This window comes from Podarcis vaucheri (assembly GCF_965113315.1).
Source record: "Podarcis vaucheri genome assembly, chromosome: Z".
NCBI classification, from domain to species: Eukaryota; Metazoa; Chordata; class Lepidosauria; order Squamata; family Lacertidae; genus Podarcis; species Podarcis vaucheri.
The window spans coordinates 48,505,145-48,531,773 of record NC_138758.1 but is presented as its reverse complement, the minus strand read 5'-3'; the positions used below and the strand labels follow the sequence as shown (position 1 = coordinate 48,531,773).

General features: G+C 43.5%; 1 protein-coding gene across 2 annotated transcripts in view; it reads right to left on the bottom strand.

Annotated features, from left to right (window-relative positions):
• Positions 1–1,217: 1,217 nt before the first annotated feature.
• Positions 1,218–26,629, bottom strand: part of ENG (endoglin) — a 58,270-nt gene continuing 32,858 nt past the window's right edge. The window contains exons 4-15 of one of the 2 annotated variants that reach the window (XM_082208897.1): positions 25,799–25,964; positions 24,485–24,650; positions 23,167–23,308; positions 21,368–21,548; positions 19,178–19,320; positions 15,955–16,095; positions 14,630–14,668; positions 13,454–13,567; positions 12,742–12,984; positions 12,151–12,211; positions 4,434–4,529; positions 1,218–3,391 (exon numbers count right to left, since the gene is read on the bottom strand). In XM_082208897.1, coding sequence (XP_082065023.1) covers positions 3,273–3,391; positions 4,434–4,529; positions 12,151–12,211; positions 12,742–12,984; positions 13,454–13,567; positions 14,630–14,668; positions 15,955–16,095; positions 19,178–19,320; positions 21,368–21,548; positions 23,167–23,308; positions 24,485–24,650; positions 25,799–25,964 — 1,611 coding nt within the window. In that variant the 3' untranslated portion in view covers positions 1,218–3,272. Of the gene's footprint in view, positions 3,392–4,433; positions 4,530–12,150; positions 12,212–12,741; positions 12,985–13,453; positions 13,568–14,629; positions 14,669–15,954; positions 16,096–19,177; positions 19,324–21,367; positions 21,549–23,166; positions 23,309–24,484; positions 24,651–25,798; positions 25,965–26,629 lie in introns of both variants that reach the window. The other variant, XM_082208896.1, reaches the window with a different exon arrangement.

Sequence of the window (26,629 nt, the reverse complement as noted above, 5' to 3'; positions counted from 1 at the left end):
AGATCATGTCAAAGGTATCTTTTTTGGAGATGCTCTTGATTACTCATCTATGGTTTTTGAGATGTTTTGTTAGAGCAGTGCTCCAGATGTTAATAACCAAAGCTTCTATGGGTATATTGAAAGTTTCCTTCTGTCGTTGGGCAACAACTTGTCTAGTTGCTGTGAACAGAAAGGAAGCTTTAAGAGTAGAATTGGGGGTCAAGTCTAGTGATGATAAGGCAAGTGCCAAATTAGGAGGGATAGACTGCTTTGTGATTTTGGAGGTCAGATAAAAAACTTTTTTTGCAAAATGTGTGGACCAAGGTACACTCCACCAAACATGAAAATAGGAACCTCATTCTCCAGAGTCTTCCCAACATAATGGTGAGCTTAAAGAATTTATCTGTGCAAGGCATGTGGTGGTCCCATGTCACCAAAAGATAATTTTAAGGGAAATTTCCTAGAGACGAGCTGTCTCACATGGAATGAGAAAACAATGGCAACCCATTTTTAAAAGTATCATTGGTGGCATTGGTGGACTTGGAACTCAGTATTGGCTCCATCACCACTGCTGCCTCTGCTAGATCAGCCCTTATTTAAACACACAAATTTAACCAATTTGTAGATCTTGAAACAAATGTTTTCTATAGAATTAGAGGTGTGTTTGTAAAAGGTAAAGCAATTTTAATAGAGGACCTGGGACTCAGCTACATTAGTCAAAATACAGCAATATAAATCCCTTATGACACTGTGACACCAGATGGCGTTGTAGGGCTGAAATCGCAACTCAATTATATTTTCAATTGTAACTTTACAACTGTTTTTTGCAGAGCATATTCAGAGAGTCTTTTATAGCGGTTTAGATCTAGCCACGGTGCCAAAGCTGAGAGGCATAAAATAGTCCTGGTTCCAACTACGCACTTTTGCAAAGTATCTGGAATGAAGGAGTGAGGGCTTGAGACCATTGACACCTTTTGACTTGCTATGTAATAGGCCTAGCCATGACACAAAAGCGGCAGTCTCAATAATATATGCTATGATATTAGACAGCTTTTTAGGAAACACAAAAGATATTTGAACGAGATGGGAAACTGACATGGGAACTGAAAGCGAAGCGAAGTGAAAAAGCATGGAAATCTATACAGCGTAATCCATCTTTAGAAATGTTTCTATTTGAGGCTTAGGCAAATTAATGGCACAGGTGCTCCACAGATAAAGATGATCTGTGACAACTCAAATTCAACATGTAATATATATTTATACAACCACTGAGCTTACAGGTTTGTTCTACACAGAAATATTTACAGACCAAAACACAGATGGACCCCTTCATTGGTGGAATAACTGGCCTTGATGCTGCCTGGGTTTCTGAGGAAGGGGCTTCCTTTGACCCCCCTGCAGAAGGTCTCACAATGTCTCTTGGGCTTGCATTCTGTGCTCTAAGCAGCTCTCCTGGGTGTATGTGGCCCAGGAGGCTTGCTAACAATAGAGCACATGACTGCAACAGAGCCCTTCCCTGCTGCCTGCTGGGCAGATCTGACCGTTCTGTTTTCTCTCTGTGCTCCCCCTCCAACCCCACTCTGAAGCTCAGTTCTCCACATTTCAACATGTCTGCATTTTTTTAATATTAAAAAAGGCCATGAAAGCCCCATCAACATTTTAGTGTGAATTTCTCCAAATATACACATTTTTGCAAAACATTTCCCCCTAACTGAATATACTTCTGTAGGTTATTTTCCCTAGTACTTCTTCTGTAGGTTATTTTCCCTATGTTTTCTAGTGCACTTTCTACCCTAATGTATGCCTCTTTCTACAAATTACCGGGCTTGAGGACTGCATCTGGAGAAATGTGAATTTGGGGAGGGGGATATCGAGGTCAGGTTCCACTGGCCGCTGATAAATTCCCACAGCTGAGTGGCAGAGCGCCTGCTTTCCATGCAGAAAGACCCCTGGCATCTCCAGGTGGGACTGGGGGAGATCCTTGCCTGAACCCCTGGAGAGCTGCTGCCTGTCATTTTAGACTGAGCTAGATTGTCCCTGGTCTGACCTGGTGTACAGCAGCTTCCAATGTTCCTAGGACTGCAGCCTTGCAGCAACTATTCATCCATAACTCTGCAGTTCCATTTGTGCAAAGCTCCTCCTACCCACAGCCTTCTTCCTGTGCTGGGGAAGCTAAACCTGTTTGATGTCCTCCCCACTCAGCACATCCCAATGAAGGTTCTGCCTGTCAGTCTAAATGTACTGGGCTGCTTTTCTTCCAGTTTCTGACCTGCATTGGGTCAAGCACTCAGCTCAGCAAAATGTTACAGAAGTCTTTTCACAAATTGCCCCACATCTCAATATCATAAAACATATCCATAAGTGATTAGACACAGAATTATTTCCTTGTATACATGATTACAAAACATATTCTATGTATAATTATTTATATTTATATCTATATCTATATTTTGGAATAGAAAGGGTCCGGACTCCTTGCCCTTTGTTTTGGTAAAAGGCAGTGCTACCTCCCTCTCCCTCTTCTTGGTCCAAACTTCTCTCCACCTACTTCCTCATCAGAAGATGGTGGGACAAATTTACTGGCTCTACTTGTCCCTCAGAAGGTTCTTATACTGAGTCTTGTGGATGTGTAAGACTCCCAGTTTTGCACTTGTATGCAATTTGAGATTATGGGCAGAGGTGGTAGCTTAAGCAACAATGGTAGCCCTCCCTGAAGCCTGTTCAGAAACTGGTTCCTGTCTTGCCTTTCCTTTTATTTTTGGAAGCTATTAAGAAGTGTCTCCACCCAGACCCCAAGTTGACGATGGGCCAACAGCTTCCTTGTCCAAATTTCTCAGCCCCTTAATCACAGGTATTGAACAAACAACCAGCTTCTAAAACCAAAGGCATGCTACATTCTGTTTGTTGATCAACTTGCTCACACTGTATGGTTCTGGGTAGACACTGGTTCTCCTGGGATAGGTTTGCAGCCTTTGCAGCCAGAGGCAGGCTACTCTCGCACCGCAGGAGGTACAGGCCAGATGTCTTTACTTGTGTGATTGCTCTGCTTCTCTTGGAGATCTTGATGGCAGTCCAAGGAGTTGGTTTAAAGTGCTGGCTGAAAATAGTTACCCCTGAGTATTAGGAGCTTTGGGGTGGGGAGGGGGGAAACCATGAAACCTCTTTGCTTGTTTTCAGCTCTTTTCATAAAGGCTTTTCCTGTGCCTGACCCAGAGGAGTTGTCCGCTGTTCTGACACTGCCCACAAGGAGGTGTCGAGAGTCAGTTGTGCCCAGTCCTTCGTTTGGGGCCCCGCTATGCCATGCTGCTGGTGGAACAGGGGGTGCTCTGAGTGCTGCCGATGCTGTGGTTGGTGCTGCTGCTCTCTGAGGCTGGAGGGTTTGCTGAGACCGGTTGCATCTTGGCCATCGGACCTGGAATTCAATCACCAAGTTGCGAAACATGTTAAGAGGGATGGGGTGTGAAAGGGATGCTCTACAGCTGGCCTGACTAGGGGTTGACAAGGGGACAGAAAACACATGGTGGCACTTCCTTATTTGGACCAGACATCACCCTCGCAATGCAGAGATTAATCCCCCTTGTTGTCTAAGGCCTCCTTTTCCCAAGAAGGCGGGGAGATCTTGGCCCAGCTAATTGAAAAGGAAGACAAACATTTCATGATTTCTCTTGGCACTTTTACAGAGATTAAGAAATCGTTCTGGGTTCCAACAAGATGTTGCTGTACTTGGAGGAATGGTGGGAAAGGAGCGAAGGAATGTGAGAGAGCAAAGATAATATAGGCCAGCTGTTATTTGACATGGCTCATTGGTAGAGCATGTTTCGATTACAGAAGGCTCCAGGTACATAGCTGTCAACGTTTCCCTTTTTTAAAGGGAAATTCCCTTATTCCGAATAGGATTCCTTGCAAGAAAAGGGAAAAGTTGACAGCTATGCCCAGGTATAATCCCTGGTATTTCCAAGGAGGGCTGGAAACGCCCCGTGTCAGAAACCTAGGACAGCTGCTGTGTAGTGAATCCTGAGCTAGATCAAACCAATGGTTTAACTCTGCATAAGGCAGCTATGTTTTTAATTAAACCAGACCTTTATTCTCAACAATGAGAACTGTAACCTTAATTTATTAAGGGAAGAGCTGTAGCTGAGTGGCAGAGAACCTGCTTTACAGGCAGAAAGCCCCAGACTCAGTCCCCTGGCGTCTCCAGGTAAGGATGGGGATCTCCCCTGCCTAAAACCCTGGACAGCTGCTGCCTGTCAGTGCAGACAACACTGATCTAGATGGATCTATGGCCTGACTGAGCATATGGCTCTCACCCCCTAATTTCAAAACATGCATGTACATACAAATTGTCTTTCTATGCTTTTGGCCGCTTGCTTTTCCCTTCAGGGAGCCTCCCACCTCAATCGAACCCCAAATATGGACCAGAAAGACTGGAGTGGCTTAGAGGTACCTGTACTTACGAGTGTGAGAGTAGATGTACCACAGCGTTGCGGTGAGCATGACTCCGATTAAAAAGGCACCGAAAGTTATTCCCAGCACAGTTCCGATCCCCAGGCCTTGATTTGCACAGGAGGAAAGCAACAGTTAGGGCTTTGCCATTGCATGCACGCAGCAGCCTTATTTATTCATTTACTTCATGAAATTTGTATCACCACCTGGTCGCAAAAAAACTCAAAGCGGTTCAGAAAAAGATAGAATCAGGAAAAGTTTACGATACATTAAAACATAAAAAGAAGTTAAAATACTAAAACAGATTAAAACTCATGCCAGCATTTTTAAGCATCTGGGTAGCCTTGTCTAAAGAAAAATGTTTTTAGCAGGTGCCAAAAAAAAGGACAATGAAAGCTCCTGCTTGATCTCAAGTGGCAGGGAGTTCCGTAGTATATGTGCTACCACACTACACAACTGAGTTCTTACAAATGCTGAAAGGATATTGTGTGGCACTTGTAGTAGTGCCAGTTCCACTGATCGAAACAGTCAAGTGGGCCCATTTGGGGTTAAGGGTAGCCTTGCTCTTCCTCACCACTGTGTGTTAATTAAAAATGTTCTCCCTCCCAGCCATTATTATCTGCTGAGCTTCAAACAACAGAACATTAAGTATTGACCAGAATATTATTTTTTTAAGGGGGAAAAATGTTTTAGTAATTCAACCATCCCACACAGTTGTGTTTTGCATTTCTTAGACTAATTCCACCCTGCCCTCCACTGATTCCCACAGAGTCACTGTAGATTTTTATTGCCATTTCACCCATAATCATGTATTGTTTAATTTTGCTCACATTTGAGAACTTTGGCCCTAGGACATAACCAAATGCAAGGTGGCAAAACATTTTAAAAAGCTAGTTACAGGTGAGACTATTTCTAGGCTGTTGCCATCTTGCGAGTGGGACTGAATCACCAACCAGATTGTGCAATTAGTCCTGGACTTTTTGCCCAAGGAAAGCAATAGAAAAATGTGAGAAAACAATGGCTTGATAACTTCCCCGCAAACAAATGAGAATGTATGCTCAGCAAATTGTTGATGTCCTTTAACCTCCCTGCAAACTTCATGTAATCAAATCAGGATGTACATTCAGTAAATAGGTTGGAAGCAACCTGAATTGCAGATTTGCACAAAGAATGGCATAGCAGTGAAACAAATTTGCAGGGAAGGACAATTAGAAAGTTCTAGCAAGTTAAGAAGCTAGGAAGAGTTTGGCTGCTGGATCAGGTCAAAGGCCCACCTAATCCAGCATTGTGTTTCAACAGTGGCCAACCAAATGCCTCTTGGGTTTCGCAGCGCTTGGTATTCAAAGGCACACTGCCTCCGACTTTGGAAACGGAACATTTGCAACCATGGCAAATAGCCACTGAGTTTGCCAAGGCAAAATGTGAAATTCTCTCTTCTGAACAACTAGCCAAGAGGCAGTAGCCCTGCCCTCTTTTGCATATGGCCACCCTATGCTATGGTTTCCCCAGTAGTGATGTATGGAAGTGAGAGCTGGACCATAAAGAAGGCTGATTGCCGAAGAATGGATGCTTTTGAATTCTGGTGCTGGAGGAGACTCTTGAGAGTCCCATGGACTGCAAGAAGAACAAACCTCTCCATTCTTAAGGAAATCAACCCTGAGTGCTCACTGGAAGGACAGATCCTGAAGCCACCTCAGGAGAAGAGAAGACTCCCTGGAAAAGACCCTGATGTTGGGAAAGATGGAGGGCACAAGGAGAAGGGGACGACAGAGGACGAGATGGTTGGACAGTGTCCTTGAAGCTACGAACATGAGTTTGACCAAACTGCGGGAGGCAGTGGAAGACAGAAGTGCCTGGCATGCTCTGGTCCAGGGGGTCATGTAGAGTCGGACACGACTAATTAACTAAACAACAACAACAACACCCTGTTTACTTTGCCATGAAATGGCCATCTCTGCAAATAACACTTCAGTAAAAGCAATATATTTTTATTTGCTTTATGTGTGTGTGTGTGTGTAACTAGATGACTTGCTTCTTATAAATGGTTTTCAAAGGAGATGTATTTCGCCTTAAAAAATCTAATCTAAAGAGCTAGTCATCATTTGTTTTTCAGGCTGCTTTGCCAGACCCCTTGGAAAGAGGTCTGGTAGGTGTTCAAGGTCCTGAAGAAATAATGACCTGGTTAAGCCAACGTTAAGCCATGGTTTATTTAGTGTGGTTTGATACTCGAATCCATTCGAATAGAGTAGACCAACCAAAGTTTGTTTCTTTGGAAACAAGCCATGATGTGAAGCCATGGTGTTATATCCATGGTATTATATCACTGCATAAATAGGATGACTGTTCTCTTCCTTTTCCCGACCCAATCTCAATCTACTTTAGTTGGATTTATCAGTGGCTTACAAACCATGGTTAGGGTTGCCATATGTCTGGAATTTCCTGGACATACCCGGAATACTGCAGTCAGAAGCAGTGTCTGGGCGGAAATCGGCAAAATGTGCGGGAAAATCTGGACATCTGGAAACCTATGCTCAGTGGTTGGTTTTTTTTTTTTTTTGCGATTTCCCTTAGAAATAGTTCAGAAATGGTGAATTTCTTTGGTGATTTTGCAAAAAAAGTTCAACAACTTTGTGCCTGGATTTTCACTTTTTGAAATATGGCAATGCTAAACATGTCTTGCTGTTATGTCCAAACCAAAACCCTTGCTTAATCATGGTTGGAGTACTTCACCCCAGATGTTTTCCAAGCTACAGATGCATGATGCAAGAGTACCTGGAAAACGAAGCAAGCTCATTTGTGACACAATTGGTGCCTAGTCAAACAAAGCATAGCTTAGCATTCATGGGTGAATACTTCCTCCCCCACTGCCAGGCCAAGTCTCCTCTCCTGCCTCAAAAGCCAATCTGACACTCAAGCCTTCTAGATAAAGTTGTAAAAAAGCACATACACAAACGAAGCAAGAGACTGAGGGTCTAATGAAAGCATGGCAGACGTGTGTGATGTGCCGGGTGAGTCCCCACTGGGGCTGGGTTCGTGTCAAAAGCTTTTCCTTGCTTTGTTATTTTCCCGTCCTGAGGGAGACGTGCAAAACAGAGGCAGGAAGGAGAAGATTTAAGGTAGCAGGATGACCAGAATCCATCCATTTTTGGATGAGGCCAGTAATTCAATCAATTCTGCCTGACAAAGGACAGTAAGCAAGGAGGGACACACTTCACCCTGTCATGCAATCACTGGCAGAAATTACTTCCGCAAGGCTGCAGTGGTGTCAGGGGCAGCAAGGCAGGAAAAGCAGGATGAGAGAGAGGCTGTCCTGAGAGAGTTTTGTGACAGAAACACTTGAGCATCTACATTCAAACTGAAAACGCAGAAGTCCAGCTACTTTGGAGAGCATAAATACATTGCCAGGGCTAGGGGGCCCCGGCAGCTTCAGACATGTTCCCTGAATGTTTAGCACATTTTCTTTCTTTGTTTTTTGGAAATCTGCAGCCTTTTCCCTTAGGGAGATACATGTAAAAACATACAGACAATATTCTGCTTGGTAACTTGGTAGAAATTAAATCTGTTTCCTGCCTTCTGCTGTTCTGGCCAAGGAATGCAAAAATTCTAGTTGATAGGGTTGTATCTACCTGGTTCCTTGAGATTACCTGTTTATCGATCATTCATCCTCATTTGCTTGAATAAAACTTATGGGGAGGGTAGTCTCTACATGGTTTTTACTGAGCATTCATTTTGATTTGCTTGCATTGCATATATACATCTTACTGTTAATCATTCATTCACCCTACGCTTGTTAATTCATTTTCCCTTCACTTTTCTAACTGGAGAATATATGTGCAGTTGTGTTTTTTTTAAAGTGCATTTGTTCTGCTAGGGTGACAGAGCACTTTAAACCACTTTAATTGGACAAACCTAAATTTCTATATGCAGTTGAAACCTCCCTCCCCCAAAAAACACTTGCAGTCTGGAAGTGACCATCAAAATGAACCCAAGATACGCCACTTTCACAACATGCATTTAAATAATTACGTCTTCCCTCAAAGAATTCTGGAAGCTGTTTGTTAAATATCCCGGAGAATTGTAACTCTGTAGTGGGAATAGGAGTCTCCTAACAAATATCACCATCCTTAACAAACAACACACCCCAGAATTATTTGGTTGAAGCTATGAGACACAGGTGGCACTGTGGTCTAAACCACAGAGCCTAGGCCTTGCTGATCAGAAGGTCGGCGGTTCGAATCCCCGCGACAGGGTGAGCTCCCGTTGCTCAGTCCCTGCTCCTGCCCACCTAGCATTTCGAAAGCACGTCAAAGTGCAAGTAGATAAATAGGTACTGCTCCAGCGGGAAGGTAAACAGCATTTCCATGCGCTGCTCTGGTTCGCCAGAAGCGGCTTAGTCATGCTGGCCACATGACCCGGAAGGCCAATAAAGCGAGATGAGCGCCGCAACCCCCGAGTCGTCCGCGACTGAACCTAATGGTCAGGGGTCCCTTTACCTTTACCTATGACTGTTTAAAATGTTATGATGGTGTTATAAATGTGGTGTGTGTGTGTGGCCTTAGACATGTCCATATAATGGATTATATCCAAGCTTACTCCACTCTGATTCACTGAAGGCATTAGACCAAAGTTAGTCATGCCCTTTAGTTTTTCAATGAATCTTCTCTTAGTATGTCTAATGTTGGATGCAAAGCTGTACTCCCCTGCCTTTAAGATGCAGTTTGCTATTGAAATATTACATGATACATACTAGTCTGTTTTAAAATCTAGATACCCGCATTTCCATCTCAACCTCAAGGTAGACTTAGACTTCCCTACTACAACTTGGCATATAAATTAAGTTCCTAGGGCAGTTCCAATTAGTCTCTGCTGCAAACACACTTGAAACGCTATGTGCGGATCATGCACCTCAGCATAGATATTGTAGAGCTAGTTTTGGACCAGATCAAAGTGATGGAGCCAACTCTCCTATGTGGTGAGGTTATAACATTATTTTGGGCGTGGGGTGGGGGGGGGCTAGTTTAGAAAAAAGGTGAGTAAGGCGGGATGTGATAGAGGTGTATAAAAATATGCATGGTGTACATAAGAAGCCTCCCACAAACCCACCCCATTCTATAACACCAGAACTGGGTAACATCCAATGAAGCCAAATTACAGAAGATTCACAGAAGACAAAAGGAATTGAATTTGTTCCCACAAGAGGTAGTGACAGCCACCCACGTAGACAGCTTTAAAGGAGACTAGACAAGCCCAGGGTTTGACTGAATGCCCCAAATGGCAGCTGCTGGGAATGGCAAGCAGAGTGCTGTTGTGATCAGGTTTCATAGGCAGGCTTCCCAGAAGCACCTGGTGAGTCACTGGCCTGATCCAGTTGATCTCTTGGTGTGTTAGTTGCTTCTCTTGCTTGTGAAATCTTTCTTCTTCCCTCCTTGTCTCATGTGGGGGAAATATCTGGACAATGAGAATGGAGGCAGCTCCCACTAATTTGGATCAGACGGCAGTGGGCTGGCCTCGCTCTGTGCAAAGAGACTCCTTAATCTCTTGCATACGCTTATGGCTACATCCCGTTCCTTCACCCTTCTCTGCCTACCATGTGTCTTCTTTATCTGAAATTGCACAGACTTCTGGATCAAAAACTGTGTATTTTACATGTTGTGAGCAGGCAAGAGCTGTCAAACTGTATCTTGAGGACAGGAAAGGGGGAAGATAACATTCTTTGTCTTGTGCTGTCACTGGGATGCATCAAATAACTGATTCCCCAGTGCCATCAGCTGTGTGCATTCCTCTCTCTTATCATGTCCGTTTACGTTGGTTCCAACTCATATCCCAACTTTGCTTCCTCTTTCTGCGCCCCCCTCTCCCCCTCCCCCCTCCGCCAGAATTTCACTTATACAAAGGTCATGGCACACACCTTCCGGAACGTGCAACCTAGTCGCCATCTGTGGCTCCCACCAAGCTGCTGCCATGGAGACACAAGCACCACACGGCTGTAGCAGTGGCAGCAAGCCATAATTGTGCGGGGGGGGGGCAGAGTGACAGGAAATGCCTCCTAAAGTGCGGGGGGGGGCATAGGGAGTGAAGGGAAATGCTATAAATGAGGGAAGATAGGCGGCCAGCTTCTCAGAGGGAAATGGCAGGGATTTTGGCCAACTCTGCGCTCAAACTGACATGGCAAGCTAGGAATCTCTAGGAAAAAAATCCAGGCTGTGTGAGTTGCATTCAGCCAAGTCCTGCCCAGAGTGGACCCATGGAAATTAAGGAGCCCAAGTTATTTATTTCAGTGGGTCTGCTCTGAGCAGGAGCTTTCTTTCTGCTCACAGGATGTTTCGCAGCATAGCTTTGTTGAGAAACAAACTCCGCATGGTTCCTGAAAAACATCAAGCATGCAGCGCCTCAAAGCATTTATAGAGTAATTTCTGCTGATAAAGGTAAAGGTAAAGGGACCCCTGACCATTAGGTCCAGTCATGGCCAACTCTGGGGTTGCGGCGCTCATCTCGCTTTATTGGCCGAGGGAGCCGGCGTACAGCTTTCTGGGTCATGTGGCCAGCATGACTAAGCCACTTCTGGTGAATCAGAGCAGCGCATGGAAACGCCGCTTACCTTCCTGCCGGAGTGGTACCTATTTATTTACTTGCACTTTGACGTGCTTTCAAACTGCTAGGTTGGCAAGAGCAGGGACCGAGCAACAGGAGCTCACCCTGTCGTGGGGATTCGAACTGCCCACCTTCTGATCAGCAAGTCCTAGGCTCTGTGGTTTAACCCACAGCGCCATAGCCTCCCTCTAATTTCTGCTGATACTATATAGGAAAAAATGTTTTTGTTGCTGGGAGGAGGCAGGAAGTGGGCCTAGGGACTGTACCTCTGAGAATGTGCAGAGTTAGGTTTCCCCACCAACTTAAAGGTTGGCATTCTGCGATATGTATTCCCAGTGGTTTCCCCCCCTCTAAAAAATAAAATTGTTTAGGGGTCCTCTCATTCCATCTGAGTCTCAGGAAAAACCGTGACAGGAAATGAGGCTGCCATCGGGGGTAGCAACGGAACTGACGATTCACCATGCTAGAGAAGAAACTATTAAAATTTTAGTTTCTTCTCCTGTTAGATTCACAAAAAGTTTAGGGGTATGCGTACCCCTGCAAACCCCCAGAAAAAGAAGCACTGTGTATTCCATTCCATGCAGTTGCCACCAGTCAATCAAGTATTGCGTAATGGTGTGATGATTACATACAAGATCCCTTAACAGCAGCGATGGGGAATCTGTGCCCCACCCCCAGTGTTGTTGACTACACCTGGTTCTGTCAGCACCAGCTAGCACAGCCAAAAGTCAAGGACAATGGGAGTTGTAGTCCAACAACATCTGATGGGCTACAGGTTCCGCATCTTTGTTGATGGACCCAAATGTTCTGTTAGACCAGGGGTAGCCAATGGGGTGTCCTCCAGATGGCACTCCAGCTCCCATCAGCACCAGTCAGCATGGCTGATGGTCAGGGATGATGAGAATTGCAGTCCAAAATTTCTGAAGGGTACCACATTGACTATCCTTATGTCAGATGGTTAACAGGTACTTTATAATGAGCTGTGAATCCTGTTTGTGAAGCATGGAGAAAACACAAGGCACCATAAACAATGTAAATGTTGTACTCATAACATGCACAACTCTAGCCTGATGGTCCTGATCTGAGTCTATATAGCCTAGTTCCTTTTATATTAAATATAAGGGTCAATTAACTCACCGTGAGATAGAGAGGCAGGATTCTTGAGCATCACCTTTATGGAAGCATTATAGGAGCCATGCTAGAAGAGAAAAAGAATGGAGGAGGGGGAAAGCTTTAAAACGAGGCGAATATTTAGCTCATTTAACACACAGCGGTTCTGCTTTCCTTAGAGAACATTTCAGGAGTAGGCCAAAGGGTTATCTCTCATTGCCTCTGTTAATCTAGCCAGTTCAATATACTCAAACAGTTTGTCTTGCCTTTCCCTTTTTGTTGGCACAATTTCTTTTCCCCAGTTTTTAGCAATTAGGATCCTTGCCACTCCTGTGGCATAGAGGAATATTTTCTGATCTTTGTGGATATTTAAGTTATAATTAGAAAAATCTTAATAATTATTCATAAAGGAAACAGCTTACAAGAAGTAAATGAGGAGGCCAGATACAGGATAAAGGAAGTCTTTTATCTGGTTGTTGTATGTTATGCTTATTGTATGTTATGTTCACGTTTAATGAGGGTGGATTTCTGTATTGGGGGAGTGGGGGGGTTATGTTATGTTGCAAATAAAAATTAAACAAACAAACAAACAAACACATAAATAATAAAAATATTGACCTGGTTCTCCTGATCTGCTTGGCAAAAGAGTGTGGCTGACAAAGTTGAACGTTGTTGTTCTTCAGCCTTGTAGATGAAACTAAAGCGGTTGGTCTTTGTGTTGGGGGGATTCAAGATCTCCACAGAATAACTTTTTGGCATGCCACTGCGGATCAGCATCTGTGGGGCTGCTTGGTCAGGGATTTGCAGGTAACAGTCCTGGAGTCGAAGTGGAGAGTTCCCATCAGCTGTCTGGAACGACACCTATAGAGAAGGGAGGCAGAGAAAAGGCAGAATGTGTTCAAACCTGGCCCTTGAATTGAGAATCTGGAACTGGGATTTAAATGACTCAGCTGCTTTACTCTTCGTTCCCATACCTTCATTGCGGGAGTTGGGCCATATAGCTCAGGACTATGTAATTCCCCCTCCCCCACAAGGGTTTTTGATGACCCTATAAAGCAGCTCAGCTTTTGACTGAAAGTTTTTTTTACAGATTTTTGAAACTTTATAAAGTGGACATTACTGGAATTCTGAGGCCAAGGGGGGGAGAATCTGCAGGAGCTGTAATTTAATGTCACAGTTATCTCAATCACATAGTCATCGTGGCCACCTTCAATAATACTTGGAGAGATCAATCCTATCCATGTCTACTCAGAAGAAAGCCCAAAAGTGTTCAGGGTTGCCTTTAAATATTAAATTTATTCCTTATCCCAATGTACAGGATCAGCAGTACCTGGACGTAGGTGACTTTGTTAACTTCTACCACAGTGGTGGATGGTGAGCTGAAGTCAGGTGTCTGATAAAGATGGAGAAAGAGCTTCTCTGGGAGATCACATTGAAATGGCACCTATGAGAGAAGATAAAGGGGCAACAGACAGGTCCCATATTAACGCATCATTTTCTCTAATATCAAACTTGGATAGGGAAGCAAAATGGGGCCACCCCAAAACAAGGTTGTGCTTTCAACATACTCCAGAGGCTTTCTAAGTATGCAGAATATCATACGTTGTAAATTTAAATTATTCTCTCTTGTGAATGTTTGCATGCAATTTTATTGTTTAAGTGCATTGGGTTATGTATTTAGACATTTTACTGACAATGGGAGGGTTTTTATTGGCAATTGCAAGCAACTTTGATGGGAACAGACTTTGGTAATATGATGCCCTAAGCAAGGACAAAATTTGCCCCCCATGGCTTATTTACATGCCCTCCTCCCTCTCGCCTTCCATTCTGCACATGCTCTCAAGTGCATTACATTATGGTTCTGGCAATTCAACTGCCCATCTAACCGGGGCCTGACTTTGAGTAGATACCACTGTATAAATACATGTTGTTGTTGCTGCTGCTGCTGCTGTTTTGCACCCCCTTGGCCCACACTGCCCTAAATCTGGTGCTAACTTTGTGGGGGATGTTCCTCATATGGTGGTGTATCAATTTTTAAGTAAACTTTTTATGCTCCTCAAAATGGCCCATGAGTTTCCAGGACCTGCAAAATATTGGGGCCATAGAGATAAGAAACATGCCTATTTGTAAATAACTAAGAGATTTTAAAAACACCGTATGTTTCCAATGCTTTTTCCTCACAGAGAAACAGACTCACAAGGAAAGGAAATATTTCAAAGGCTGTCTTTGGAGTATCCTTCTTGACTGGGAAAATGGCAGTACAAAACAACTGTTTACAACTAAGCCAGCCATGAATAAATTGCAAGCTTAGAATTTAAAAAACAATTATCATTTTTTTAAGAACAGTTCCACTGCCTGGTTAATTGGGAACCTGTTGTTAATCAATCAAAAGGTTTTGACTTAATCTAACCAATTAATTGACTAAAAGTTGCAGCCTTACTGAAATAGAAAACAATAACAGCACAATACAAAAGATGATGGTTTTCAGCAGGAATGTATTTCTTACCATAATTTTATCTGGATGCGAAGCCAGGGTCAGGACCAGCTGATGGGACAATGAAAAAGAAATGTTAAGTAAACTATTAGTCCATGGATGCAGATGTTGTTGGGTAGCTTTGCTTTAGAGCTCATAGCAAGGAGGGACGGTTGCTGCAGACAGACTGCAGAGACCTTGCTTGAGTTCATTACTCAGCAATGAAGTTCAGTTGGTGACACAGGAACACAGGAAGCTGTAACGCAGTGGTAGAACATCTGCTTTGCAGCAGCTGTCCAAGTTATAGCCCTTCAACATTTTGTGGGCCATGAAACTGGGGGAGGTTGGGAGCTCTTTGGAGGGGATGGGCATGCAAAGTTCATAGGTACCGTATTTTTCGCTCTGTAAGACGCACCGGACCATAAGACGCACCTAGTTTTTGGAGGAGGGAAACAAGAAATTTTTTTTCCTGAATCTCAGAAGCCAGAACAACAAGAGGGATCACTGTGCAGCGAGCGCAGCAATCCCTCTTGCTGTTCTGGCTTCTGGGACAGCTGCACAGCCTGCATTCGCTCCATAACACACACACACACACACACATTTCCCCTTACTTTTTAGGAGGGAAAAAGTGAGTCTTATAGAGCAAAAAAAAAACGGTACTTATCCCAACTCCTTGCTGCTGCCATTTCTGAAATAGGGGAGGAAGAGAAAAATGGAGTGCCTTACAGCAGGCAGCGTTATCAGACTCCAACTCATCAGCTCCAGCTGGCATGGATGTAATCCAACATCAACACATTGACTACCCCTTGGTTAGAGTACTGGTCTAGGGAGACCCTGGTTCAATTTCCCCCCTTATATACATATTATTAGTCTCCATATAATCGAGAGTCTTTACACCAGCCTTTCCTAACCTTGGGCCCCAAGATGTTGTTGGACAACAACTTCTATCAGCCCCAGCCAGTATTGCCCAATGTTCAGGGCTGATGGGAATTGTATTCCAACAACAACTGGAGACCCAATACTGAGAAAGGCTACTTTAGACAAAAGCATGATTAAGTTAAATAAATACAATTTTAAAATGCAGCAGTGGTGCAAATCCACATGCTCCCACAAGCATGTGTCTGAAAACCAACCATACACCTCGCTGGGGAATCCCTCACTGTGTGACCTTGGGCTGGTCATTGTCTTTCAGCTTAATCCACCTCAAAGGGTAGTTGCTGGATAATAGTGTATGTGTGCTGGGCAGTGTCCCATGAAATATTTGGAGGAAGGGCAGGATCAAAAAATGTGGCAAGCAAACTGAGCAGGAAGATGGTACCCAAAGACCATTAGAGAATCCTGCAAGCTTCTGTGCTGACCTGATTTTTGGCATGAATGCCCCCTTCTAAGTTGGTAGAGCAATCTTCTATGATGCTTTTTAGGACAAAGTGAGTCATGTTGTCAGTTGCTCTGCAGGCAGGGTCCTCCAAAGTCATCTCAGTGATGTCAACCTTTGCCATCTGTGGGGTTAAAAAAAAAGCAGCAAATGTTATTTTGGCTAAGTGCACCTACACACCTCCCTCATACACAAATTTGTCAGTTTCGTTTTCTCCTTGTTTCTCATTTTTCCAAGTCTTAAATTGAATTCTATCTCTTTTTCTTAGGCTTTTATTAGACATAAACATAAATACAAACTAAACCAACATGAAAGTACAGCAATGACCCCAGGGGAGGCAATACTAAATCTCATGTTGGTACTAAAGGGTTAAGAGGTAACAAGTCGCTCTAATCACTGAGCAGCTGGAAGTCATTAAGCAAGCATCCAGGAATCATAGAATCATAGAATCATAGAGTTGGAAGAGACCACAAGGGCCATCGAGTCCAACCCCCTGCCAAGCAGGAAACACCATCAGAGCACTCCTGACATATGGTTGTCAAGCCTCTGCTTAAAGACCTCCAAAGGAGGAGACGCCACCACACTCCTTGGCAGCAAATTCCACTGTCCAACAGCTCTTACTGTCAGGAAGTTCTTCCTAATGTTTAGGTGGAATCTTCTTTCTTGTAGTTTGGATCCATTGCTCCGTGTCCGCTTCTCTGGAGCAGCAGAAAACAACCTTTCTCCCTCCTCTATGTGACATCCTTTTATATATTTGAACATGGCTATCATATCACCCCTTAACCTCCTCTTCTCCAGGCTAAACATGCCCAGCTCCCTTAGCCGTTCCTCATAAGGCATCGTTTCCAGGCCTTTGACCATTTTGGTTGCCCTCCTCTGGACACGTTCCAGTTTGTCAGTGTCCTTCTTGAACTGTGGTGCCCAGAACTGGACACAGTACTCCAGGTGAGGTCTGACCAGAGCAGAATACAGTGGCACTATTACTTCCCTTGATCTAGATGCTATACTCCTATTGATGCATCCCAGAATTGCATTAGCTTTTTTAGCTGCCGCGTCACACTGTTGGCTCATGTCAAGTTTGTGGTCAACCAAGACTCCTAGATCCTTTTCACATGTACTGCTCTCAAGCCAGGTGTCCCCCATCTTGTATTTGTGCCTCTCATTTTTTTTGCCCAAGTGCAATACTTTACATTTCTCCCTGTTAAAATTCATCTTGTTTGTTTTGGCCCAGTTCTCCAATTTGTCAAGGTCGTTTTGAAGTGTGATCCTGTCCTCTGGGGTGTTAGCCACCCCTCCCAGTTTGGTGTCATCTGCAAATTTGATCGGGATGCCCTTGAGTCCATCATCCAAGTCGTTGATAAAGATGTTGAATAAGACCGGGCCCAAGACAGAACCCTGTGGCACCCCACTAGTCACTCTTCTCCAGGATGAAGAGGAACCATTGATGAGCACCCTTTGGGTTCGGTCAGTCAGCCAGTTACAAATCCACTGAGTGGTAGCATAGTCAAGACCACATTTTACCAGCTTCTTTACAAGAATATCATGGGGCACCTTGTCAAATGCCTTGCTGAAATCAAGGTAGGCTACATCCACTGCGTTCCCTTCATCTACCAGGCTTGTAATTCTGTCAAAAAACGAGATCAGGTTAGTCTGACATGACTTATTTTTCAGAAATCCATGCTGACTATTGGTGATCACAGCATTCCTTTCTAGGTGCTCACAGACTGTTTGCTTAATGATCTGCTCCAGAATCTTCCCTGGTATTGATGTCAGACTGACTGGGCGGTAATTATTTGGGTCCTCTCTTTTCCCCTTTTTGAAAATAGGGACAACATTTGCCCTCCTCCAGTCTGCCGGGACTTCGCCTGTTCTCCAGGAATTCTCAAAGATGACTGCCAGTGGTTCTGAGATCACACCTGCCAGTTCTTTTAATACTCTTGGATGCAGTTCATCTGGCCCTGGAGACTCAGGAATGTGAGTTAGTTTGTATAAATAGTCAGTTCACCTGTGTGTTTTCTCTCCCCCCCCCCCCGTGTTTGCTGATATGAGTTAAGTTTAGAGTAAAGTTTTCTTTATGCCGGAGATAAAAGCATGTGTGCTTTATCGCCAGGGTTTTTCTTTTGTAAATAAAGTTTTTTTTCTGAGTTCCAAAGTGCTTGCTCCAGCATTCTTCATTGAATGGTACTGACTCTCCTGCCTTCTTCAACCGCTGCACGAAATTCTCTGCTGAGATAAGATTTATGGCGTTGGAAGCGCACTGGACGTTTACTTAACATTAAACTAATTAAAGTTTAATGGACATCTCATATGATATATTCAATTTTAATAAGATTGCAAAAACAAAACCATAAATGATGCATGAGTGGTGGAGAAAATAAAAAGTAAAAACAAAGTAACATTTGAAGTCAGAGCACAGATTTCCATAGATACTGCTGAAAATGAATTTGTTTGGACTAACGCATACTTTTTTGTGTATAATTTAGAAATAGCCAAAATAAATGTGATAGGCAGTTTATAGATGTCTAAGGCTTTCATAATGCATCCTCACTCAATGCAGTCAAAATCCTTATAAGTATCTAGGAAGAATATTACACGTGGGCACCCTGCTTTCATAGCTGCAAAATAATATTAAAATGTCAGTATACAGGGTTAGAAATACGCCTTTTAGGAATAAATCCCATTTGACTGGAATGAATAATACTTGAAATCACCCTTCTCAACCAGGAGGCCAGGAGATAGATAGATAGATAGATATATATATTCTGGTTAATAGGGTAATGGTCTATAGGATCTTACTACTTCTAAAAATTAAAATTAAATTCAGTTCTCCATATTTATGCAGCAATCTGCAGTAAATCTACATGAAAACTCAGACTCTAATTAGTGCAAATTTTTCCTAATAAAATTTCCACGCAGCTTTTATTAATATATGTTTTTGCAAGCGTTATGTAAGAAACAACCTAATTCTAACCTAATTCTTATACTAACATGTGAACCGAAACACAGCTATCCTTCAAAATTCACAGTTCTCCAAATTTTATGATGTAGTTCTCCAACCAACCAGGGTGTATGAATATGTATATATTAGAGGAAAGTGCCCATAAAAATGCAAATATCAGTGAAAATAATATACAAAAATGCATTATATTAAAGGAAATTGCTTATAAGTTTTGGAAGGGCACAAAATGAGCAGAAAATCTCCTCACCTCCAAGAGCGACTTGGGCCATGCTACCTCAATGGCGTTCTCTGTGCACTTCCATGGAGGGGAAACTTTTATCAGCCCTTGAACCACATCGGACGGTTTTAAAATCTTGCTTTGTGGTGCTGTTGTCACCTCAGTTTTCTTTCCTTCTAAATTAACAACAACAATCTTTATTACGGTCCGGAGACCCAACAAATCGTTACAAAGCAATGCACAATTCAGACAGCCTACCTCCAGGTTAAACAAGCATTTTGTTCAGACTTAAAGATAGGGATCATTGGTTCTTGCAACCACCGATAAAAACTGCCACTGCTAATGTTCTAGCATTTGTCCGGTCTTCCAATAGGAACCTGACATAGTGAGCCTCTGATTTTCCCAGGAAAGGTACCAACAAGGGTAGTATCAGTTCAGCCCTGGCTTGCTCATATTTTGCACAGTGCAACAAAATATGTTTTATGGAATCGATGTCTTGAGCACACGAGCAAATTCTGTCCTGGTAGGGAACTCCTCTCAACCTGCCATCCAACACTGCAGAAGGAAAGACGTTTAGTCTGGCTTTGGTGAAAAGCCTTCAATAGTTTGGTACTGTCAGGTTTGTTTTTGGGCCGTAATTCAAAGTGTTGGTTTTGACGTTCAAAGCCCTAAACAGCTTAGAACCGCAATACCTCTCTAACCACCTCTCTCTATATGAACCAACCCAGACTCTGCAGTAATCATCTGAGGCCGTTCTTTGTGTGTCTACTCCACAAGAGGTCCGGAGCGTGGCAACATGAGAAGGGGCCTTTTCTGCAGTGGCTCCCTGTTTTTGGGATGCTCTCCCCAGGGGGGCTCACCTGACACCTCCTTACATATCTTTAGGAACCAGGCAAAAACATTCCTCTTCTCTCAGGCCTCTGGCTAATTAAACAAACGGGGGGGGGGGTGTATTGGTTTGTTTGATTCTTGTTCTTATTGTGATACATATTTTGTGTTTTCATTTTGTATTTTTATCCTGTAAACCACCCTGTGTCTTTGGATGAGGGCCAGCATATAATTATAATCAATCAATCAATCAATCACCAATCAATCATAATCTATAGTTCTATGTGAGGGGTGGCTTTTTTTAATGTGACCAAGGGAACATGTTGAGCGTGTCTAACTCAGGGATAGTCACCCTGTTGCCCTCCATGTGTGCTTGGACTGCAACTCCCATCATCCCAGGCCATTGGCCATAGTGACTTGGGCTGATGGGAGTTGTAGTCCAGCAATATCTGGAACACACCACATTGACACCCCTGGTCTAACTCCTGCGATTCTAATCACATGAGGTAGTGAATGCCTGGATAGGGCTTTTGTTTCACAGGATGGTGATTGTTTTGCTACTTTGAGCTCTAAGGAAAGGGGAGGGGAGGCCACAGTTCAGCGACAGCATGCAGAGGTCCCAGGTTCAATCTTCACACAGGGCTGGGGGGAAAACCCTGTCCCAAACCTTGAACTGCCACTGACAGTGAGTGTAAACATTGACAGAAGTGGACCAGTCAGTGTAAAGCAGCTTCCTATGATCCTTGGGCTTGCCAATCAGAAGGTCAGCGGTTCAAATCCCTGCAACGGGGTGAGCTCCCGTTGCTCTGTCCCAGCTCCTGCCAACCTAGCAGTTCGAAAGCATGAAGTGCAAGTAGATAAATAGGTACCACTCCAGTGGGAAGGTAAACGGCGTTTCCGTGCGCTGCTCTGGTTTCACCAGAAGCAGCTTAGTAATACTGGCCACATGACCTGGAAAAACTGTCTGTGGACAAACGCTGGCTCCCTTGGCCAGTAAAGTGAGATGAGCGCGGTAACTCCAGAATAGCCTGAGACTGGACCTAATGGTCAGCGGTACTTTTACTCTTATCTTTATGTTCCTAAGGCATAAGGATTTTTGAGGGAAGGCTTGTGAATCATAGAATTGTAGAGTTGGAAGGACCATGAGGGTCATCTAGTCCAACCCCCTGCAATGCAGGATTTTTTTGTCCATTGTGGGGCTTGAACCCACAACCCTGAGATTAAGAGTCCCATGCTCTCTATTAATGCTAGAGATGAATAGTATCCTGTAGTAGGACCTGGAACCCTCAAAAAATGATCCTGCAAGGTTTTTACTGCACTGGCTCTGTTCCAGCCAAGTGCCACCAACATGCTTAGGTCTGATGTAGCCAACTTGAAACTGGGCAAACTCACCACCACAATCCCTGACCAGCTCAAGGGTGATGCTTTTGGCAGCTGGAATTTCTGTGTAAGAAGCGATGAAGGTGAAGTCCTTGTCACGGGCTTCTTTGATCAGGCCTTCTTTGCTGTCTGGGAGGACAGTACCGTTAATTGGCTCCTTGGTTATTTTCTTAATGGAGTATTTTCCTGACACCTACAGGAGAAAAAGAAATGAAAGTTTAGCAAGGACCTTCTTCAGCGTATGTTTCCATTCATGGTAGTACACACGGTTGCCCAACAGAAGAATTATCTCCAAGCGTGTTCAGCTCAGAGTAAACTTACTGAAAGGAACGGAGCTAAGTTAGCCATGCCCTTTTCTTCTTCTGGTTATTTATTCTTTAGCAAAATTTTGAAAACTTAACATAATCAAAATCAAATGTGTAGTCACATACAGAACTGCAGGCTGTTATTGGACTTCATGACATATTGTAAATCTCATTTAAAAAAAATATCTTCAAGGTAAGTTTAACAGATGGGGATATTGCAATACCAAGTTCTGACAAAATAGTCATTTTGCAGTCATATAGCCGAAATCCTTATGTACGTTTCCTGAACCTTCCTGTTGCAGCTTGACTTGTGGTTCTTACAATAAAGTTGTACAGTTCACAGTGAAAGGGTGTTTCTTTCAACTTATATACGAAGCTTTTGAGTGAGTCTTTAATTTGAGAGCAACTTGGGGAATCCCTTTGGCCGTTCCACTAACATGCCATCAGAATCCTCAATACCACTAATGTAGGCCCTCTTAGATTAAAGAAGAGCACGTCTTCATTTTCCTCTGTGAATATATTCTGTGATGATAGCTGGGGAATTGTAACGGTTTTACCTATTATGTTGTTCCTCTCCTGAAAAACAGTGTCTAAGAATTTTGTTTCTTTAGCACATGACTACCAATGTGGCTGGCGCTGTGGTCTAAACCACAGAGCCTAGGGCTTGCCGATCAGAAGGTCGGTGGTTCGAATCCCTGCGACAGGGTGAGCTCCCATTGTTCAGTCCCAGCTCCTGCCCACCTAGCAGTTTGAAAGCATGTCAAAGTGCAAGTAGATGAAGGCAAACGGCGTTTCCGTGCGCTGCTCTGGTTTGCCAGAAGCGGCTTAGTCATGCTGGCCACATGACCCAGAAGCTGTATGCCTGCTCCCCTGGCCAATAAAGCGAGATGAGAGCTGCAACCCCAGAGTCATCCGTGACTGGACCTAAAGGTCAGGGGTCCCTTTACCTTTTTACCAATGCCCATTATTGTAGCATTGGCTACAATGTCCATGAGGCAACCGCCTCAGGCAGCAGGGTCCACCAGGGCAGTATCTCTCAATGTTGACCTTCCTTCCTTCCTTCCACCCTTGTTCCTGATATTGGTCTTCCTTGACCCCATTCTTCCATGGTGGGGAGGGGAGATGCCATTTTGGGGTTTGCCTCAGGGGCTGAAAAGTGTTGGGCCAGCCCTAATCAGAGTTTGGTGTGACTGGCAGATGTTTCACCCTTGCACCACTCTGTCTGCCTCTGAATACAAGTTCCTGCAGGGAGCTTCAATAGCAGAGGCCTTCATGCCCTACTTGTGGACTCCCCATAACCCTCTCATTGGCCACTGTGAGAAGCAGAATGGTCTTCTTATATGTAAGGCAGAGGTGGAAAATCTCAGTCCCAGGAGCTGAATGTCCCCCTTCATGCCCTTTTTGTCTGGATCAACACATCTAGCTTTGCGTTTATGAATAATAGTAATCATGAAGTTCTAAGCCCATAACTTCAGCAGCCAGAGGGCATTTCTCTCCCACTCTTACCATGAATTTCACATATTCAGGCATCTGATCAATGTTCCAAAACATCCTCTCGTGGCTTTTAAGCACTAGTAGTGTGGTCAGCTCCTTAGCTGGTTTTCCATTACTGCATGTCACTTTGATGTTCAGATCCACAGCCTGTGTGCTGGAGAACAAACCCAAGGATAAATGATAAGGTCTCATTGTTGAGCAAGGTATTTTTTTTAACAGCCCATGCAACACCTAGAAGATCCCCCTTTGGTAGATCAGACTGGAATAGCATGTTAATCACCAACATGACACCCGCCTTGCTATTCAACTGTGTTTGTCACCTGCATCATGTAAGACATTAACATCAGAGGCAGGCTGGCTTTGGTCTTGTCTAGTCTGCTCTGTTGTTATTTTCAACAAGACTTCTCATGGTCCCCTGGTGTGTTTTAAATTTATAAAGGCAAAGCAATACTCACGATCTCTCATGGTTCAACAGGCATAGCTAATCTGTGTTCAGTGATCCTGAATATGCACCTTTTGCTTAAGACAGGACTGTGATACAGCTTAGTCAAGGCCTCTTTGCAAAAATTTCCACAACTGGTAGACACCAGAAATTGTCCATTAGTCTCCCAGTTGACCATGGATCAGAATATGAATAGACTTTTCTTCTTCCCTACCTTTACTAATGCTACCTCGCTATTAAGCTGATCTATCAAAATTGATTAAGGCCCACCTATAAGGTTGATTGCTCTTTCTTTTTCATTAAGGTTATCAACCTTACAGTATCTATTGAGGCAGATCTTCCTATGTATCACTATGAATTCTGATCTAAAAGGCTAAGTTTCCTTCCCTTTATAATTATCAAGGTTAATTTATCTACTTCCTAATGTTGCAAAGTTAGGGAACCTCAGGCTTGGGCTGGCCAACCTTTTGATCATTATCAAGACTTATGTACTTCTATTAAGGTGGGTGTGTCCTTATTTTTTCTACTGAGTTGAATATAATATTCCCCATATCTATCGGCTTATCTGTTCCCTCCAATTTTTCAAGTCTGTGCCTCCTTGCCAATATATATTAACACCAGTATTCCCTCTTTACAGTTTCTTTCTTTTTGGGGAGCGCCAGGAAGCACCAAATGTTTATTGTGGTAAGTCTCTTAAATGGCTATACATTGTGGACCTGTACTATCAACTCAAGCCTTCTTCCTTTACCCATTTTTGCAGCCTGATCATTGCCAAGAATATCATAAGCTACACAAGAATATTGCAGGACAAAACTGGTGGAAATGTGAACATTATTATTTGCATAATTTACTCGCAAGTCAGAAGTTAGATCCATGCTACCAAATTACCCAGAGTCTGGAGGACTCTGCTGGAGCCACATGATGTGCGCCTCTTTTCCAGGGTGTACAGTGGAATCCAGACAGCTCTTGGTATTGTCAGAGTCAAACTCAGCCTCTAGGTAGGGCTCAGCATCAAAATAGCTCTTAGGTACACATTTCTCGGAGGAGCTGGGCTCTGAAGGAGACAAAAGAACAACTGTGGGAAACTGGCTCAGGAGATGGCTGATGCTCAATAAGAGAAAAACACATGCAATGATGTGACTGTTTATGTATCGTCAAAAAAGAAGAAATCATTCACTAAGAAAAAGAGGATACAGGTCTGCATAAAATTTGGATGTGCTGATTTAAATGCACTGATGGAATTTTAGAAAAATGACTATAAGAAGAAGCACAATACATCTCACCCTGGTGGGAAAGACTGGTCAGGTGACTAGTGTGCCTCCTGACTTTTCTGTTCAGGTGTTCACTCTGGATAGGCAACTTCAGGACCACTCATGCTTTCCCTTGGTCAGTGCTTCAAAGAGAAGAGCCCTTCAAATACAGGGCTGTCTTCTGATAGATTGTGATTTGCAAAGTGGACGTAAAGCCACCCATATATGGCCCGTTTTTCATTCATTCAGTGTTTTTAGTCAAATCCAAATTCATGCAGATCTAATCAATTAATACATCAATTGAACTCAATTTAATTCATTAGTAAAAGGTAAAGGTAAAGGGACCCCTGACCATTAGGTCCAGTCGTGCACAATTCTAGGGTTGCGGCGCTCATCTCGTTCTATAGGCCGAGGGAGCCGGCGTCTGTCCGCAAACAGTTTTTCCAGGTCATGTGGCCAGCATGACTAAGCCACTTCTGGTGAAACTAAAGCAGTGCACAGAAATGCCGTTTGCCTTCCCGCTGGAGTGGTACCTATTTATCTACTTGCACTTTGACGTGCTTTCGAACTGCTAGGTTGGCAGGAGCTGGGACAGAGAAATGGGAGCTCACCCCATCACGGGGATTCGAACTGCCAGCCTTCTGATTGGCAAGCCCTAGGCTCTGTGGTTTAACCCAAAGCGCCACCTGCGTCATTAGTAACTGCATGCAAATGATTTGAATCAGGTGGGGTAAGGTCCCCTTAGCAAGTCATTGTGGCTCTATAGCATTCCTCACCAACCTGGTGTGTTCCAGATGTTCTGAACTATTATAACTCTCATCAGCCTCAGCCAGCAATTGATGGGAGTTGTAGTCCAACAACATGCGGAGGACCACAGGTTGGGGAAGGGTGCTCTATAGGGAGGACTCCTGCTACACTTTGACTTAAGAAACACCATCTTAACAGAACTGACCTCTGTTGACTTGAAAGTTAATCTTCTGAGGGTCTTCCAATTCTACAAAGGTGCTGACACCCCCATATTTAGTTTTGGCCCAATTTAAGATCTCCGCATTGGAGGAAGGCAAATCAGTTTTGTTGATTTCTTTGTTGAACCCCATGACCGTGAGTTTATGCACATCCTGGAAAAGAAATGTACAGCAGAATAAAATCAGAGTGTTCCCCGTGCTATTTTTATAGAAAAGAGATGCTGGAGCTCATCATGAACACCTCCCTCATTTTCTTATAATAGCAATGGAGACCTGAGAGGTGCTAGAGCTGAGTTCCACAAAGTTCTGGCTGAAAAAGGGGCCCTAGTGTTTCCTTTTGGCAATGAGAGTTGCACTCTATAAATCCTCCATGTATTTCATGTCTGGATTCAAGCATAACATTGAGAGATAGTCCTTGGACAGCATTGGGTCTTGCAACTTTGGCCTCGCTTTTCTATTTTTAAAAGGGGAGTTCCACGCAGTCAGGAGACAGGGAGCTGGATGAGGTGATATATTGTCCAGTCACTCAGAGCAGTGGACAAATCAGTCATTTCTGGTTTCTTCTCAGTTTCTCCTTCTTTCCAGTCTTCATTTTTGCAAGCTATACCCCCTAATATAATCCATTTTAAATGTTATTTTCATGATTAAATGTATTTTTGTGCACACTTCCCATTAATAAATTCATGTTTATACTCATTTTTTGGTTGGAAAGTTGCATCACAAAATTTGCAAAGGGTGAGTTTTGATGGGTAGGTACATGTTGGTTTGCACACTGTTTTGTGAACTATCAATTTGTTAGTTTGCATTAAAATGCAAAC